This window comes from Entelurus aequoreus, linkage group LG06, assembly GCF_033978785.1.
Source record: "Entelurus aequoreus isolate RoL-2023_Sb linkage group LG06, RoL_Eaeq_v1.1, whole genome shotgun sequence".
Taxonomy (NCBI): domain Eukaryota; kingdom Metazoa; phylum Chordata; class Actinopteri; order Syngnathiformes; family Syngnathidae; genus Entelurus; species Entelurus aequoreus.
The window spans coordinates 12,809,908-12,824,018 of NC_084736.1; the positions used below are offsets into that span (position 1 = coordinate 12,809,908).

General features: G+C 41.4%; 1 protein-coding gene across 1 annotated transcript in view; it reads right to left on the minus strand.

The window, feature by feature from the left end:
- Positions 1-14,111, minus strand: part of mylk5 (myosin, light chain kinase 5) — a 51,127-nt gene that overhangs the window by 7,328 nt on the left and 29,688 nt on the right. The window contains exons 8-12 of the mRNA XM_062050007.1: positions 13,581-13,877; positions 10,930-11,038; positions 9,284-9,487; positions 2,352-2,569; positions 2,156-2,279 (exon numbers count right to left, since the gene is read on the minus strand). Of these exons, the coding sequence (XP_061905991.1) occupies positions 2,156-2,279; positions 2,352-2,569; positions 9,284-9,487; positions 10,930-11,038; positions 13,581-13,877 (952 nt within the window). The remainder of the gene's footprint in view (positions 1-2,155; positions 2,280-2,351; positions 2,570-9,283; positions 9,488-10,929; positions 11,039-13,580; positions 13,878-14,111) is intronic.

Genomic DNA, 14,111 nt, shown 5'->3' on the forward strand with positions numbered 1-14,111 from the left:
TGTGGTATTTTAGGCTTCATAATGCGCCACACCTTTTCAATGGGAGACAGGTCTGGACTACAGGCAGGCCAGTCTAGTACCCGCACTCTTTTACTATGAAGCCACGTTGATGTAACACGTGGCTTGGCATTGTCTTGCTGAAATAAGCAGGGGCGTCCATGGTAACGTTGCTTGGATGGCAACATATGTTGCTCCAAAACCTGTATGTACCTTTCAGCATTATTGGCGCCTTCACAGATGTGTAAGTTACCCATGTCTTGGGCACTAATACACCCCCATACCATCACAGATGCTGGCTTTTACACTTTGCGCCTATAACAATCCGGATGGTTCTTTTCCTCTTTGGTCCGGAGGACACGACGTCCACAGTCTCCAAAAACAATTTGAAATGTGGACTCGTCAGACCACAGAACAGTTTTCCACTTTGTATCAGTCCATCTTAGATGAGCTCAGGCCCAGCGAAGCCGACGGCGTTTCTGGGTGTTGTTGATAAACGGTTTTTGCCTTGCATAGGAGAGTTTTAACTTGCACTTACAGATGTAGCGACCAACTGTAGTTACTGACAGTGGGTTTCTGAAGTGTTCCTGAGCCCATGTGGTGATATCCTTTACATACTGATGTCGCTTGTTGATGCAGTACAGCCTGAGGGATCGAAGGTCACGGGCTTAGCTGCTTACATGCAGTGATTTCTCCAGATTCTCTGAACCCTTTGATGATATTACGGACCGTAGATGGTGAAATCCCTAAATTCCTTGCAATAGCTGGTTGAGAGGTTTTTCTTAAACTGTTCAACAATTAGCTCACGCATTTGTTGACAAAGTGGTGACTCTCGCCCCATCCTTGTTTGTGAATGACTGAGCATTTCATGGAATCTACTTTTATACCCAATCATGGCACCCACCTGTTCCCAAGTTGCCTTTTCACCTGTGGGATGTTCCAAATAAGTGTTTGATGAGCATTCCTCAACTTTATCAGTATTTATTGCCACCTTTCCCAACTTCTTTGTCACGTGTTGCTGGCATCAAATTCTAAAAGTAATGATTATTTGCAAAACATTTTTTTTTTATCAGTTTGAACCTCAAATATGTTGTCTTTGTAGCATATTCAACTGAATATGGGTTGAAAATGATTTGCAAATCATTGTATTCCGTTTATATTTACATCTAACACAATTTCCCAACTCATATGGAAACGGGGTTTGTAGTTTGATACTCTAGTAATTGCTATTTTTATCCTGAAAAGACTGTTAATTGTGTTCAAACTTCATCCCTTTGCAATTCAGCTACTACTTAGTTACTCGTTGGCCATTTTCTAGTTTAAAAAAAATCACCCAAATCATAGGTCAACATTTTATATATATATATATTTATATATTTATATATATATTTATATATATATATATATATATATATATATATATATATATATATATATATATATATATATATATATATATATATATATATATATATATATATATATATGTATATATATATATATATATATGTATATATATATATATATATGTATATATATGTGTATATATATATATATGTATATATGTGTATATATATATATATATATGTATATATATGTGTATATATATATATATGTATATATGTATATATATGTGTATATATATATATATGTATATATATATATATATATATATATATATGTATATATGTATATATATATATATGTATATATATATGTATATATATATATATATATATATATATATATATATATATATATATATATATATATGTATATATATATATATATATATATATATACATATGTATATACGAGTAACTAAGTAGTAGCTAAATTGCAAAGGGATGAAGTTTAAACGAATTTAACAGTCTTTTCAGGATACAAATGGGAATTACTAGAGTATCGAACTCGACACTTGAAAGTTGCACTGACAAAAAGTCACTCTCCTTTAAATTTAGTGTAGAATTGTTGTCCGGTTTTGTTGTTGTCCATACAAATTGTTGTGAGAACATATCTAGTGCTGAACCTAATAAGAACTATATTCAGGTGAATGAAATTAAGCCGGAAGTATAAACGCTGATATGTTTAACATGAACAATGAAGGTGCAGGTGCTGACCTTGCTGTCAAATGATTCCTGACTAAATGTTGACTCACAGTATGTAGCAGATGACCCCGATGCTCCACATGTCAGTAGCCAAGCACACGGGCTCGTAGTTGATCACCTCGGGGGCGACGAATTCCGGTGTCCCTTGCATCACCTTCAGGGGGGTCCTGTTATCTGTCAATTAAAGTACGGTATTAAAATGAATCCCAAGCGCTGGAGCGGACGCTGTGAGGACATTGAATGCACCGAGTTGGCTGGCCAGGCCAAAGTCGATGATCTTGATGGCGGTGCCGGTGGTGTCCACGCACACGATGTTCTCAGGTTTGAGGTCCAGGTGGAAGATGCTCTGCTGGTGCATGAAGGAGACGCCCTGCAGGATCTGCAGCATGTACCGCACGCTGGCGGGCTCCGTGTGCTCGAAGCTGTCGTCCACGATGCGCTCGAAGAGTTCTCCGCCCGCGATGCTGCATACAGACCACACTTATTTAGTATTTCATTGTTTTTTTACGGGTAAAGTGTTGGGAGAGATAACCCCAAAAACAAGTAAAAATCTGCAAATTCCAGCACATGAACAAAGACAATATATTAAATGTGCACCTTTTTACATTGCATTCTTAGTCCGTCCTCTGCGCTGGATGGACGCTTTTCTGCTTGCTCTCGCTTGCTCTCGCTTCTGCTTGCATTTTTTGCTACTATCTGCTGCTATTTTCTTACACAAAGAGCAACAGCTCTTGGATACTTACCAAACCAGTGGGACTATATTTTCTTTTAGATAACAGAGGCATTTTTCAATATTTTTACGACGTCCTCAACACTACGCGAGGAGGCCTACCATTCAAGATAAGCCTGAGCCCGAGCCTGTGCTACAGTGCTAAAGGTAATCAGCATAAGATGCCTCCTTTCTCTACGGAAGATTACCACAATCTGCTAAAGAAGATTTTACTGTTGGAAATAAAAATGAATCGGTTGGAAGTGAATTTAGAAGTGAATGGACAATGTGGCTACAACACCACTCTAGCACTCCTGTCGACTGAAAACACTGGACAGCACCATGCTACAACCCAGCTAACTAGCAACAATGAAGCTACGAAGAAACGGGAGGTCCCTGTAGAGGGTAATAAATCTACCAGTGAAAATCCTCCCTGGAACACACTTGGTGCAAAGCCAAAGAGAAGACCACCTCCCTGCGACAAGGGAGAATGGATATCTGGCAGGACCCAGCGCCCCGATATCTCTGATCTGACCGGCTGGCCTGCGCTACCATCTTCAGCCAGGCATACTGCGTCATCAACTCCACTGCCACGTAGGACACAGCAGCGGACAGCTGAGAAGAGGAGAACTACCAATAAACCTCCCCAGCAAGCAAGTGTCCAACTAAAGAACAGGTTTGCCCCACTGTTGATGGACAATGGATCCCCCTCTGATTGCCTGAATAACCCACCATCACCACGCAGAAGGGTAAGACCTGCTAACTTTACACCACAGAGAAAGCTAACGAGAGCTCCTGAAAATCTGATTGTGGGGGACTTTTCTGTAAAAGATATGAAAAGCAATAATAACACCAAAGTACTCTGCTTTCCGAAGGATATGGTATCTGACATGGAAAAAAGAATCCTGGAAATTGTCGCTGCACACCCAAATGTGAAAAATATCATCCTGCACATTGGTTTTAATGACATTGTAAAACAACAATCAAGAGAGCTGAAAGAGCACTTCAATAAACTCTTTGAAACAGTCAGCGCTGTGAATGCTGACGTTTTTATCAGTGGTCCTCTACCCCCAATCAGGAGAGGAGCTGAGAGATTCAGTAGACTTTACTCGCTGAATGAGTGGCTATCAAGTGCACTTCTTGCTCGTTCAATGCATTTTATTGACAATTTTAGCTTTTTCTGGGACCGCAGGCATCTTTTTAAGGCAGACGGACTTTGCCTGAATAAGATGGGAGTAAAGCTATTCATGAACAACATGTTTCACTTCCTGCATCTTGCATCTATCATCACTGCCAAGGACAAGAGACAAGAGGAGCCACCGAGGAAGGAAGACACAACACAGCCTATCAGGAACGTCGAAGGAGGACCGCCACTGCAAAAGGAGAACGTCGACCATGAGATACACCAGAGCAAAGAGGAGAGGTGTCTATCCTCCTCTACCGCCCCTCCCTCCATTCTGAATGCATGTGAAGATCCCTCCCCCACATCCCCCAAGCCATCCACGTCTCCATCTTTCTCCCTCCCTCAAGTAGACCTTTCTCCCCCCTTCTCCCCCTTGGAGTTCCGGGAGCTACCCCCACTCACGCCCCACCCTACTCAGATTTTTACCCCCCTAGATCATCGCTCACCTCCACCACCCCCTCCACGAAGGCGTGCTCCACAACCCTCCAGCCATACTTCACCTTTCTCACGCCAACCCCTTACACGCCCTCAACGTCCACCTTCAGTAGTTCGTCCCAGCTCTGACGCTGCTCACTCCCCCTCCCCCTTACGGCAAACCCCGCCTCGCCCTGAATATTTCTGATACAGAAAAGGGTTCAGCAGTAGACCACATTATCAGCTGGGCCCAAGGTTGCCTACATCAAATCATGGCACCTTCTACATCCCTGTTGTGACTACCAAGAGAGTAAACATTGGGAAACTTAGCCACCCTGCTAACCTAAACAATCTCATTCCTATTATCTCCAAATCAAAGCCAACATCGAAGCCTGTCAATAACACCATCAGGATGGGTCTGCTCAATGTCAGGTCTCTGAATAGCAAATCATTTTTAGTCAATGATTTTATTAGCACTTCTAAACTTGACTTTATGTTTTTAACTGAAACATGGCTGGAACAAAATAACAGTGCAAGCATTCTGATCGAGACAGCACCCCCCAACTATAACTTCATTGATATATGTAGATCGGGGAAAAGAGGTGGAGGGGTTGCTGCTATATTTAAAAACATGTTTCAGGGGAAACAGATGTCACTTGGTGATTTTACATCATTTGAATACTTGTGTGCTGTGTTGAAATGCTCTCCCAAAATTCTCTTGTTAATTATCTACAGGCCACCTAAATATTCTGCAAATTTTTTTGATGATTTTACTGAACTATTGTCTAGCATCTCCACTGACTTTGACTGCCTGGTTATAACTGGTGATTTTAATTTTCATATTGACGATTTAAATGACAAGGGCGCAAAAGAACTTTTTACTATTTTAGACACATTTGAACTGTCTCAACATGTGAAAGAGGCTACACATTATAAGGGACACACCCTGGACCTGATTATCACAAAAGGTCTCAATGTTTCTGATGTTCTTGTGATTGATCCTTCATTGTCTGATCATTTCTGTGTTTTCTTTAATATTTCTGTAATCCCGGACACACAAACAGAATCAAAGAATGTCAAAAAGCGGTACATAAATGAACATGCTAATGTCCTCTTTAAAAACGCCATCTCCTCACTACCACCTCTAAACCCATGTCATGCTGATGATCTTGTAAGCAACTTTAATTCCAAAATTGTGAATATCATAGATATCATTGCACCTGTTACAGTTAAAACGATTTCTGGCAAGCAAAAGGCACCCTGGAGAAAATCTGCTGCTGTAACAGCCCAGAGAAGAGAGTGCAGGAAGGCTGAACGAATCTGGCGGAATACAAAACTTCATATTCACCATGACATCTATAAAGAGAGCCTCCAGGCCTACAATTTAGTCTTAAAAAGTGCTAGAGAAACATTCTTCTCCAATATCATAAACAGCAACACAAATAAGGCCAAAACCCTATTCACAATCGTTGACAGACTGACTAAACCCCCAACACAAATACCAGCCGAACTCCATTCCACGCAGAAATGCAATGACTTTGCATTCTTTTATACTGATAAAATTGAAGGCATCAGACGCACCATCAATATCTCAAGTAAAAAAGTTGGATCACCACCCCATTTAGGCAAAAGTAACACAGCAATGATGGCAAGCTTTAATGCCATAGACTCTAAAACTCTAGTGGAAACGGTGACAGCTCTAAAGTCATCCACCTGCTGCCTTGATGTTTTACCTACCAACTTCTTTAAGAATGTTTTTGACTGCCTATCAACAGACATCTTGCAAATAGTTAATAATTCTATTAAATCGGGCAATTTCCCGAAGGCTTTCAAAACTGCAGTCATTAAACCTCTTCTAAAAAAGCAGAGCCTAGATGCCTCTGTTATCAACAACTACAGACCAATTTCAAATCTACCATTCATAAGTAAAATAATTGAGAAAGTTGTCCTCCAACAACTAAATCACTTCTTGGCTTCTACTGGCTGCCACAACAACTTCCAGTCAGGATTTCGACCTCTTCATAGCACAGAGACGGCCCTTCTTAAAGTTATAAATGACATCCGTCTAAACACAGACTCTGGCAAAACTTCAGTATTAATGCTTTTGGACCTCAGTGCTGCATTTGACACTGTCGACCACTCAATACTTTTGGACAGGTTGGAAAACTGGGTGGGGATCTCAGGCACAGTTTTAAGCTGGTTCAAGTCATATCTACAAGATAGGAACTATTTTGTTTCCATTGGTGACTTTGTATCAGAACCAACCAACGTAACGTGTGGAGTCCCCCAAGGTTCAATCTTGGGGCCGACTTTATTTAACATCTATATGCTCCCACTAGGACAAATCATGCAAAATAATAACATTGACCATCATTGCTATGCCGATGACACCCAAATCTATGTAGCGCTATCACCAAATGACTATCGCCCCATAGATCTTCTGTGCCAGTGCATTGAGCAAGTCAAACACTGGATGTGCCAAAATTTCCTACAACTAAATGAAGATAAAACTGAGATAATTGTTTTTGGTGCTAAAAAAGAAAGGTTTAAAGTCATCCAACACCTTCAATCACTGTCCCTGAAAACCTCAAATAAAGCCAGAAATCTTGGGGTTATTTTAGATTCTGATTTACATTTCGACAGTCACATCAAATCAGTAACAAAATCGGCCTACTATCACCTCAAAAATGTAAAAAGACTTAGAGGGCTCATGTCAGCTCAAGACTTAGAAAAACTTGTACATGCCTTTATTACCAGTAGGCTAGACTATTGTAATGGTCTCCTTGCAGGTCTTCCCAAAAAAACTGTCAGGCAGCTACAGCTTGTTCAGAACGCTGCTGCTAGAGTTCTAACAAAGACCAAAAAATGTGAGCACATTACACCAATTCTTAAATCCTTACATTGGCTCCCTGTACATCAGAGAATAGATTTCAAAATCCTCCTGCTCACATATAAATCACTACATGGTCTAGGGCCCAAGTATATCACTGATATGCTCCCACTATATACGCCCTCTAGATCACTAAGATCTTCTGAGACCAATCTGTTAGCGGTTCCAAGAGTAAACTCAAATCAAGGGAGATCATCATTCAGTCACTATGCAACACATAGCTGGAATAAACTTCCTGAAGATGTCAGACTCTCCCCAACTCTCACTACTTTTAAAACTAGACTGAAGACTTTTATGTTCACCTTAGCTTTCAGCTAAATCTTTTAATCTTTTAACTTTTAACGTCTGCACTGTTCTTATTTTTATTGTCTGCATTTTAATTTTGCTTTTATTTTCTTTCATTTCACTTTGTTGTCTGTGAAGCACTTTGAGTCTGCCTTGTGTATGAAAAGCGCTATACAAATAAAGTTGCCTTGCCTTGCCTTGCCTTACATCCAATAAATGAGAAAAGTTCAAAACTCCACACATTTTTGGAGTAAATTTCAAGATAATTAAAATTTTACGTTCAAAACTATGTATTAATACCAGTTATTTATACAATTGAAATTATGTATTAATTCATTTATCTGTAAATATCACTGTATCAGTTTAAAAAAAATAATTTTACTTGTTTTTTCTCAAAATGTAATTTTAAAACATGAATATGAAATTCAATTTCATTAAAATTAAGTCTGTTTTTCTAAAAAAAAAACTATAGAAAATCATTTTTTTATTTTAATTCTACAAAAAACAGCACATTCTGTACAAGGATAATATTAAATGTGCACTTTTTTAAGCCCAATAAATGGAAAAAGTAAAAAAAATCCACACATTTTTGGAGTAAATTTTAAGATAATTTTTAAGTTCCAAACTATGTATTAATACCGTTTTTTTTTTGTGTACAATTGAAATTATTTTTTAATTAATTTATCTGTAAATATCATTGTATCCATTTACTTAAAGCATCTCCGGGTGTTTTTCCTCAATTAAATGTATTTTTAAAACATAAATATGAAATTCAATTTAATTAAAATTAAGTACGTTTTTCTAAAAAAAAACTATCAAAAATAATTTTTTTATTTTAATTCCACAAAAAACAGCACATTCTGTACAAGAATAATATTAAATGTGCGCTTTTTTAAAACCAATAAATAAAAATTTTTCAAAATTCCACACATTTTTGGAGTAAATTTCAAGATAATTTTTAAATTCAAAACTTTGCATTAATCCCTTTTTTTTAATATATATATATACTGTATACAATTGAATTTTTTTTAAATTCATTTATCTGTAAATATTACTGTATCCATTTACTTAAAGCATCTCCAGGTGTTTTTCCTCATCTAAATGTATTTTTAAAACATAAATATGAAATTCAATTTAATTAAAATTAAGTCTGTTTTTCTAAAAAAAACTATCAACATTTTTATTTTATTTTAATTCTACAAAAACAGCACATTCTGTACAAGGATAATATTAAATGTGCGCTTATTTTTTAAGTCTAATAAGTGAAAAAAGTTCAAAATTCCACAAAATGTATTACTATTTTACGTTTAAACTGCAAATTCCAGCACATGAACAAAGACAATATATTAAATGTGCATATTTTTATATTCAATAAATGAGAAGAGTTTAAAGTTCCACAAATTTAGCATGTTAACATTAGCATCCATCAAGTATATGCCTATAAAATGAGGTAAAAAAGCTGCCCACTAACATTAGCATACTAAGACGTAGCATTGGTCAAATAACAAAATATTAGACGCTGAGGTATATACCTGCAAAATTTGCAAAGAAAAAATCTGCCATGCTAATATTAGAGTGCAAACAATTGTGCTGAGGGCCGTTAAAAAACTAGCAACGGGCCGGAAATGGCACCTGGTTTTAGAACTAAAAGTTGCGTTTTGTGTTTATTTATGTGCGTATATAAAACAAATACTCACAATTCCATGACCATGACTATCTCAGGCTTGTGGTCGTAGGCGGCGAGGCAGCGGACCAGCTTTGGATGATGCAGTTTGTTCATCAGCTCGATCTCCTTGCCGGCGGCCTCCCTCTCCTTGGCGCGCCGGCCTTTGTAGAACTTTCCGGCGCACACGCGGCCGCTCTCTTTGTGCCTCAGCTTGAACACCAGACCAAACTTCCCCCTGTGGAGCAAACATGTCGACTGATCAGGAGACGTCTCCACCGTAACGGTTCCCATCCATCCATCCATCCATCCATCTTCTTCCGCTTATCCGAGGTCGGGTCGCGGGTGCAGCAGCCTAAGCAGGGAAGCCCAGACTTCCCGAGGCGTTCCCAGGCCAGCCGGGAGACATAGTCTTCCCAACGTGTCCTGGGTCTTCCCCGTGGCCTCCTACCGGTCGGACGTGCCCGAAACACCTCCCTAGGGAGGCGTTCGGGTGGCATCCTGACCAGATGCCCGAACCACCTCATCTGCCTCTTCTCCATGTGGAGGAGCAGCGGCTTTACTTTGAGCTCCTCCCGGATGACAGAGCTTCTCACCCTATCTCAGGAAAAACAACAATCTTAATCTACGATTTGACTCCCTCGAATGGCCTTGACGCTGCAACAACAGGAGCAGGCTGTTCTGAAAACATCCCAGAGGACACCTCAATGATGGCCGCTTTTGACCTCCCTCCCTCATCAATGACACCTGGAGTCGAACTTTTGCTTGCATGCAGAACGGCCCCAGGCCTATGAACATGAACACAACATGAACACAACCAAGACAATGGGCATAATACACCCCCCCCTCCCCCCCCTCCCCACCCCACGCCTTCACCACCGCTTGATTCCCCTTCGGGGTGATGGACGGCTGGCAGCGCTTCATAGCAGCAGTCGACCTCCAGGGTCCCAACTCCCCCCCTGTCCCCTCTGTTGCGAGTTGTCGTGATTAAATGTAACATGTTTATGTGAGGTTTTTTCCCACTCCAGACTAGGCCCCCTTAGGAGCCCAGTGTAGATTGTATTTTTTTTACTCATCTTCTACCCCAGCGTTTTACCTTTTTCCCATCTTTTATGGGGCGCCTCGTGGCGACCCATCAGCGTTCCTGTTCTGTAACCCTGTACAATGTTTGTTTGTCTAATCTTGAACGGGTTTGTGCTGAAAACAAAGTTTCGTTGTACTTGTTGCAATGACAATAAAGACCTATCCTATCGTCTAAGGGAGAGCCCCGCCACCCGGCGGAGGAAGCTCATTTCGGCCGCTTGTACCCGTGATCTTGTCCTTTCGGTCATAACCCGAAGCTCATGATCATAGGTGAGGATGGGAACGTAGATCGACCGGTACATTGAGAGCTTTGCCTTCCGGCTCAGCTCCTTCTTCACCACAACGGATCGATACAGCGTCCGCATTACTGAAGACGCCGCACCGATCCGCCTGTCGACCTCACGATCCACTCTTCCCTCACTCGTGAACAAGACTCCGAGGCAAGAACCATGGACTCGGGACTCGGAGGTGCTGATTCCCAACCCAGTCGCTTCACACTCGGCTGCGAACCGATCCAGGGAGAGTTCACTTGTTCGCATGTTTATCTTAATTCTCTTGGAATGTCCCAATCTTCCCACCGACGTTCTCCATACTCACATTCCCAGTTTCTCCAGCACGTGGTAGTGATCCGTCACCTTGTGTGCACGCTCCATAGTGACTAGCGAGGGCTGGCAAAACTCCTCCTCTGGTGGTGCGCAGTCAGACTCTGCACAGACAATAAAGACTTTCAGGGAACTGTTTCTCTTCCTGTTGCATGCTTTGAAACAATTTCTCCTTGTCATTATAAGGCCTACTGTGTCAAGTTGATGCACAAATACTACGCACCGGGTTATAAGGCGCACCGTCAAGTTTTGAGGAAAAAAAAGGCTTTTAAGTGCGACTTATAGTCCGGAAAATACGGTAAGTGTTATAGCGGCTATTAATTAAAAATTGAATTAAGTTGAAAATATTTGGGCGCCCTGTCGCGATAAGTTCCTGAGTAACATTTTAAAATAGTTCATTGTCATGTACCGTACTGTAACCACCACACACTGCCACGAGAGCCGGGATTTTTCAGGGTACAACACTGTTTTATTTCCATAAATAGTGCAAGGCTTTTGCTTTCCAGCAAAATGTCTTTTTCTGAGTCTGTGTGTCTCTCTCTCTCTCTGGCTCCCACTCCAACTCCGTGTCTCGTCCCGGCTGCTGCTAATAAAGGCGACAGGTGATTAGATAACAAGGCCCACCTGGGTCATCCACTCACCTGTCGCTGTCTTCGAGGCCGGTCCTTGCACACCCCGTTCCGCGGCAGGCCCGCAGGCCACGCCCCCCTCCACACTTACAAAAACATGTACCGTATTTTTCTAACTATATGGCGCACTTAAAATCCTTTCATTTTCTCCAAAAATCGACAGTGCGCCTTATAGCCCGGTGCGCCTAATGTACGGAATAATTCTGGTTGTGCTTACCGACCTCGAAGCAATTTTATTTGGTACATGGTGTAATGATAAGTGTGAACAGTAGATGGCAGTCACACATAAGAGATACGTGTAGACTGCAATATGACGGCAGTAAACAACACCAAAACTTTGAATGTTCCATTGAAAATAAAGAACATTACACACGTGTGTAGGCATTTTTTAACTCACTTGTTATGTCTCCCATTATTATTATTATTATTATTATTATGTCCTGGGCATGACGTTAAAGTGCATCCGGCAGTGGAGGCTCCTCTATGGGGTCTTGGGGCACTAGGAGGTTAACCCCTTTACTACTGTTACCCCAGTTGGCTATTGGCAAAGGCCTAGTACCGGACTGCCCCCTAGCCAGGGATACGGTGAAGACCTCAATGGCAAAGCAGGCGGAAGATGGTAGATTTAAGAACTACCACAACGGCTGCGATGGCGGAAGAAGGCTGCAGCAGAAAAGGGTCCCCAGTCGTCTTGGACTCCATGCCACTGGACCCTGACCCGTTTCTTTCAAGGATCGTGTGGTGACTGTCTGTGCACCAGTCTCCCCACGTAAAACAAAGTCACGCACAGGCATCCTCCATAAAGGGATACCCCCCTACCAGGAGGATCGTCATACTCGCTTCAAGTGATGACGGTAAGCACAAAAAGGTAGTACCGTATTTTTCGGATTATTAGGCGCAGTTAAAATCCTTTCATTTTCTCCAAAAATCGACAGTGCGCCTTATAGCCCGGTGCGCCTAATGTACGGAATGATTCTGGTTGTGCTTACCGACCTCGAAGCAATTTTATTTGGTACATGGTGAAATTATAAGTGTGACCAGTAGATGGCAGTCACACATAAGAGATACGTGTACCATGAATTGATTAACGTGGACCCCGACTTAAACAAGTTGAAAAACGTATTCGGGTGTTACCATTTAGTGGTCAATTGTACGGAATATGTACTGTAGTGTGCAATCTACTAATACAAGTCTCAATCAATCAAAGTGTAGACTGCAATATGACGCCAGTAAACAACACCAAAACGTTGAATGTTCCATTGAAAATAAAGAACATTACACACGTGTGTAGGCAATTTATAGCTGACTTGTTATGTCTCCCATTATTATTATTATTATTATTGTTATTATTATTATCATTATTATTATTATTATTCATTGTAATCAATTATAATAATGAGTCAACGATGTCATCTACCAACTTCTAGCAAGTTTTATTGGCTACTTTCCTTACTGAGGACGCAGAAGACAAAAGACAAAAGAGCCAACAGAGAAAACATCCATCCATCCATCTTCTTCCGCTTATCCGAGGTCGGGTTGCGGGGGCAGCAGCCTAAGCAGGGAAGCCCAGACTTCCCTCTCCCCAGCTACTTCGTCCAGCTCCTCCCGGGGGATCCCGAGGCGTTCCCAGGCCAGCCGGGAGACATAGTCTTCCCAAAACAGTGTAGATAAATTTCATATTCTAAATTCTGGTTAATTAAAACTAGCATTCGGAGGCCACAGTACAGGGAAAGTTGCTTGAGGTGAGGACATCAGTCTTAAGTATAAATCAATATCAAAACACTGCTAACATGCTAAGTGTTAGCATGGTAGCACCTAGCAAGAAAGTACTAAGTACCAAAGTGTATAGTGTCCCAACATTATGCCATGTATGTATTCGTATTTCTATATGAGTAAAGTAGCTAAAATGCTAGCATGCTAATAATTAGCATACGAGTACTGATCATGTAGTGTAGTGGTTCACATAGTTGGCTTATATGCTCATATAGACACATAAATACAAGTAGAAATGTCTCACTCTTGTCGTCCAGGGTGACCACAGGTGACGGCGGTCCCGGCTCGCTCACCCCCACCGTGTTATAGGCCCTCACCCTGAAGCGGTACTCGTCCCCGGGCTGCAGGCCTGCACACACCCTGTAGGAGGTGCTCTTACACCCGGCCGTCAGCACCGTCCAGTCCCGTCCCCTGTTGACCTCCACCACGTAGCCCAGGACGGCGCTGCCTCCGTCGTAAGAGGGACCCGACCAGGACAGCACCAGGCTGCCGGGCGACAGCAGAGACACCAGCGGACAGGAGGCCGGAGGCTGCGGCTTGTCTGGTAGAAGCAACGGTACACTTTGTGTTGTAGAGTGTGTGGGTGTGTGTGTGGGTGTGTTCTTCAATTTCTACCATTCTTGAGACAACAAGGAAAAGTACCTTCCGTATGAACAAGTTAGGACCGAAATCATGGTCCCGATACTGGAAAACCATTGCATCGGAAAGAGAGCCAAATACTAGAGTCCGTGAACATTGCTCCAAAGTCAGGATTTTTTGTTGATTTAATGTGCAT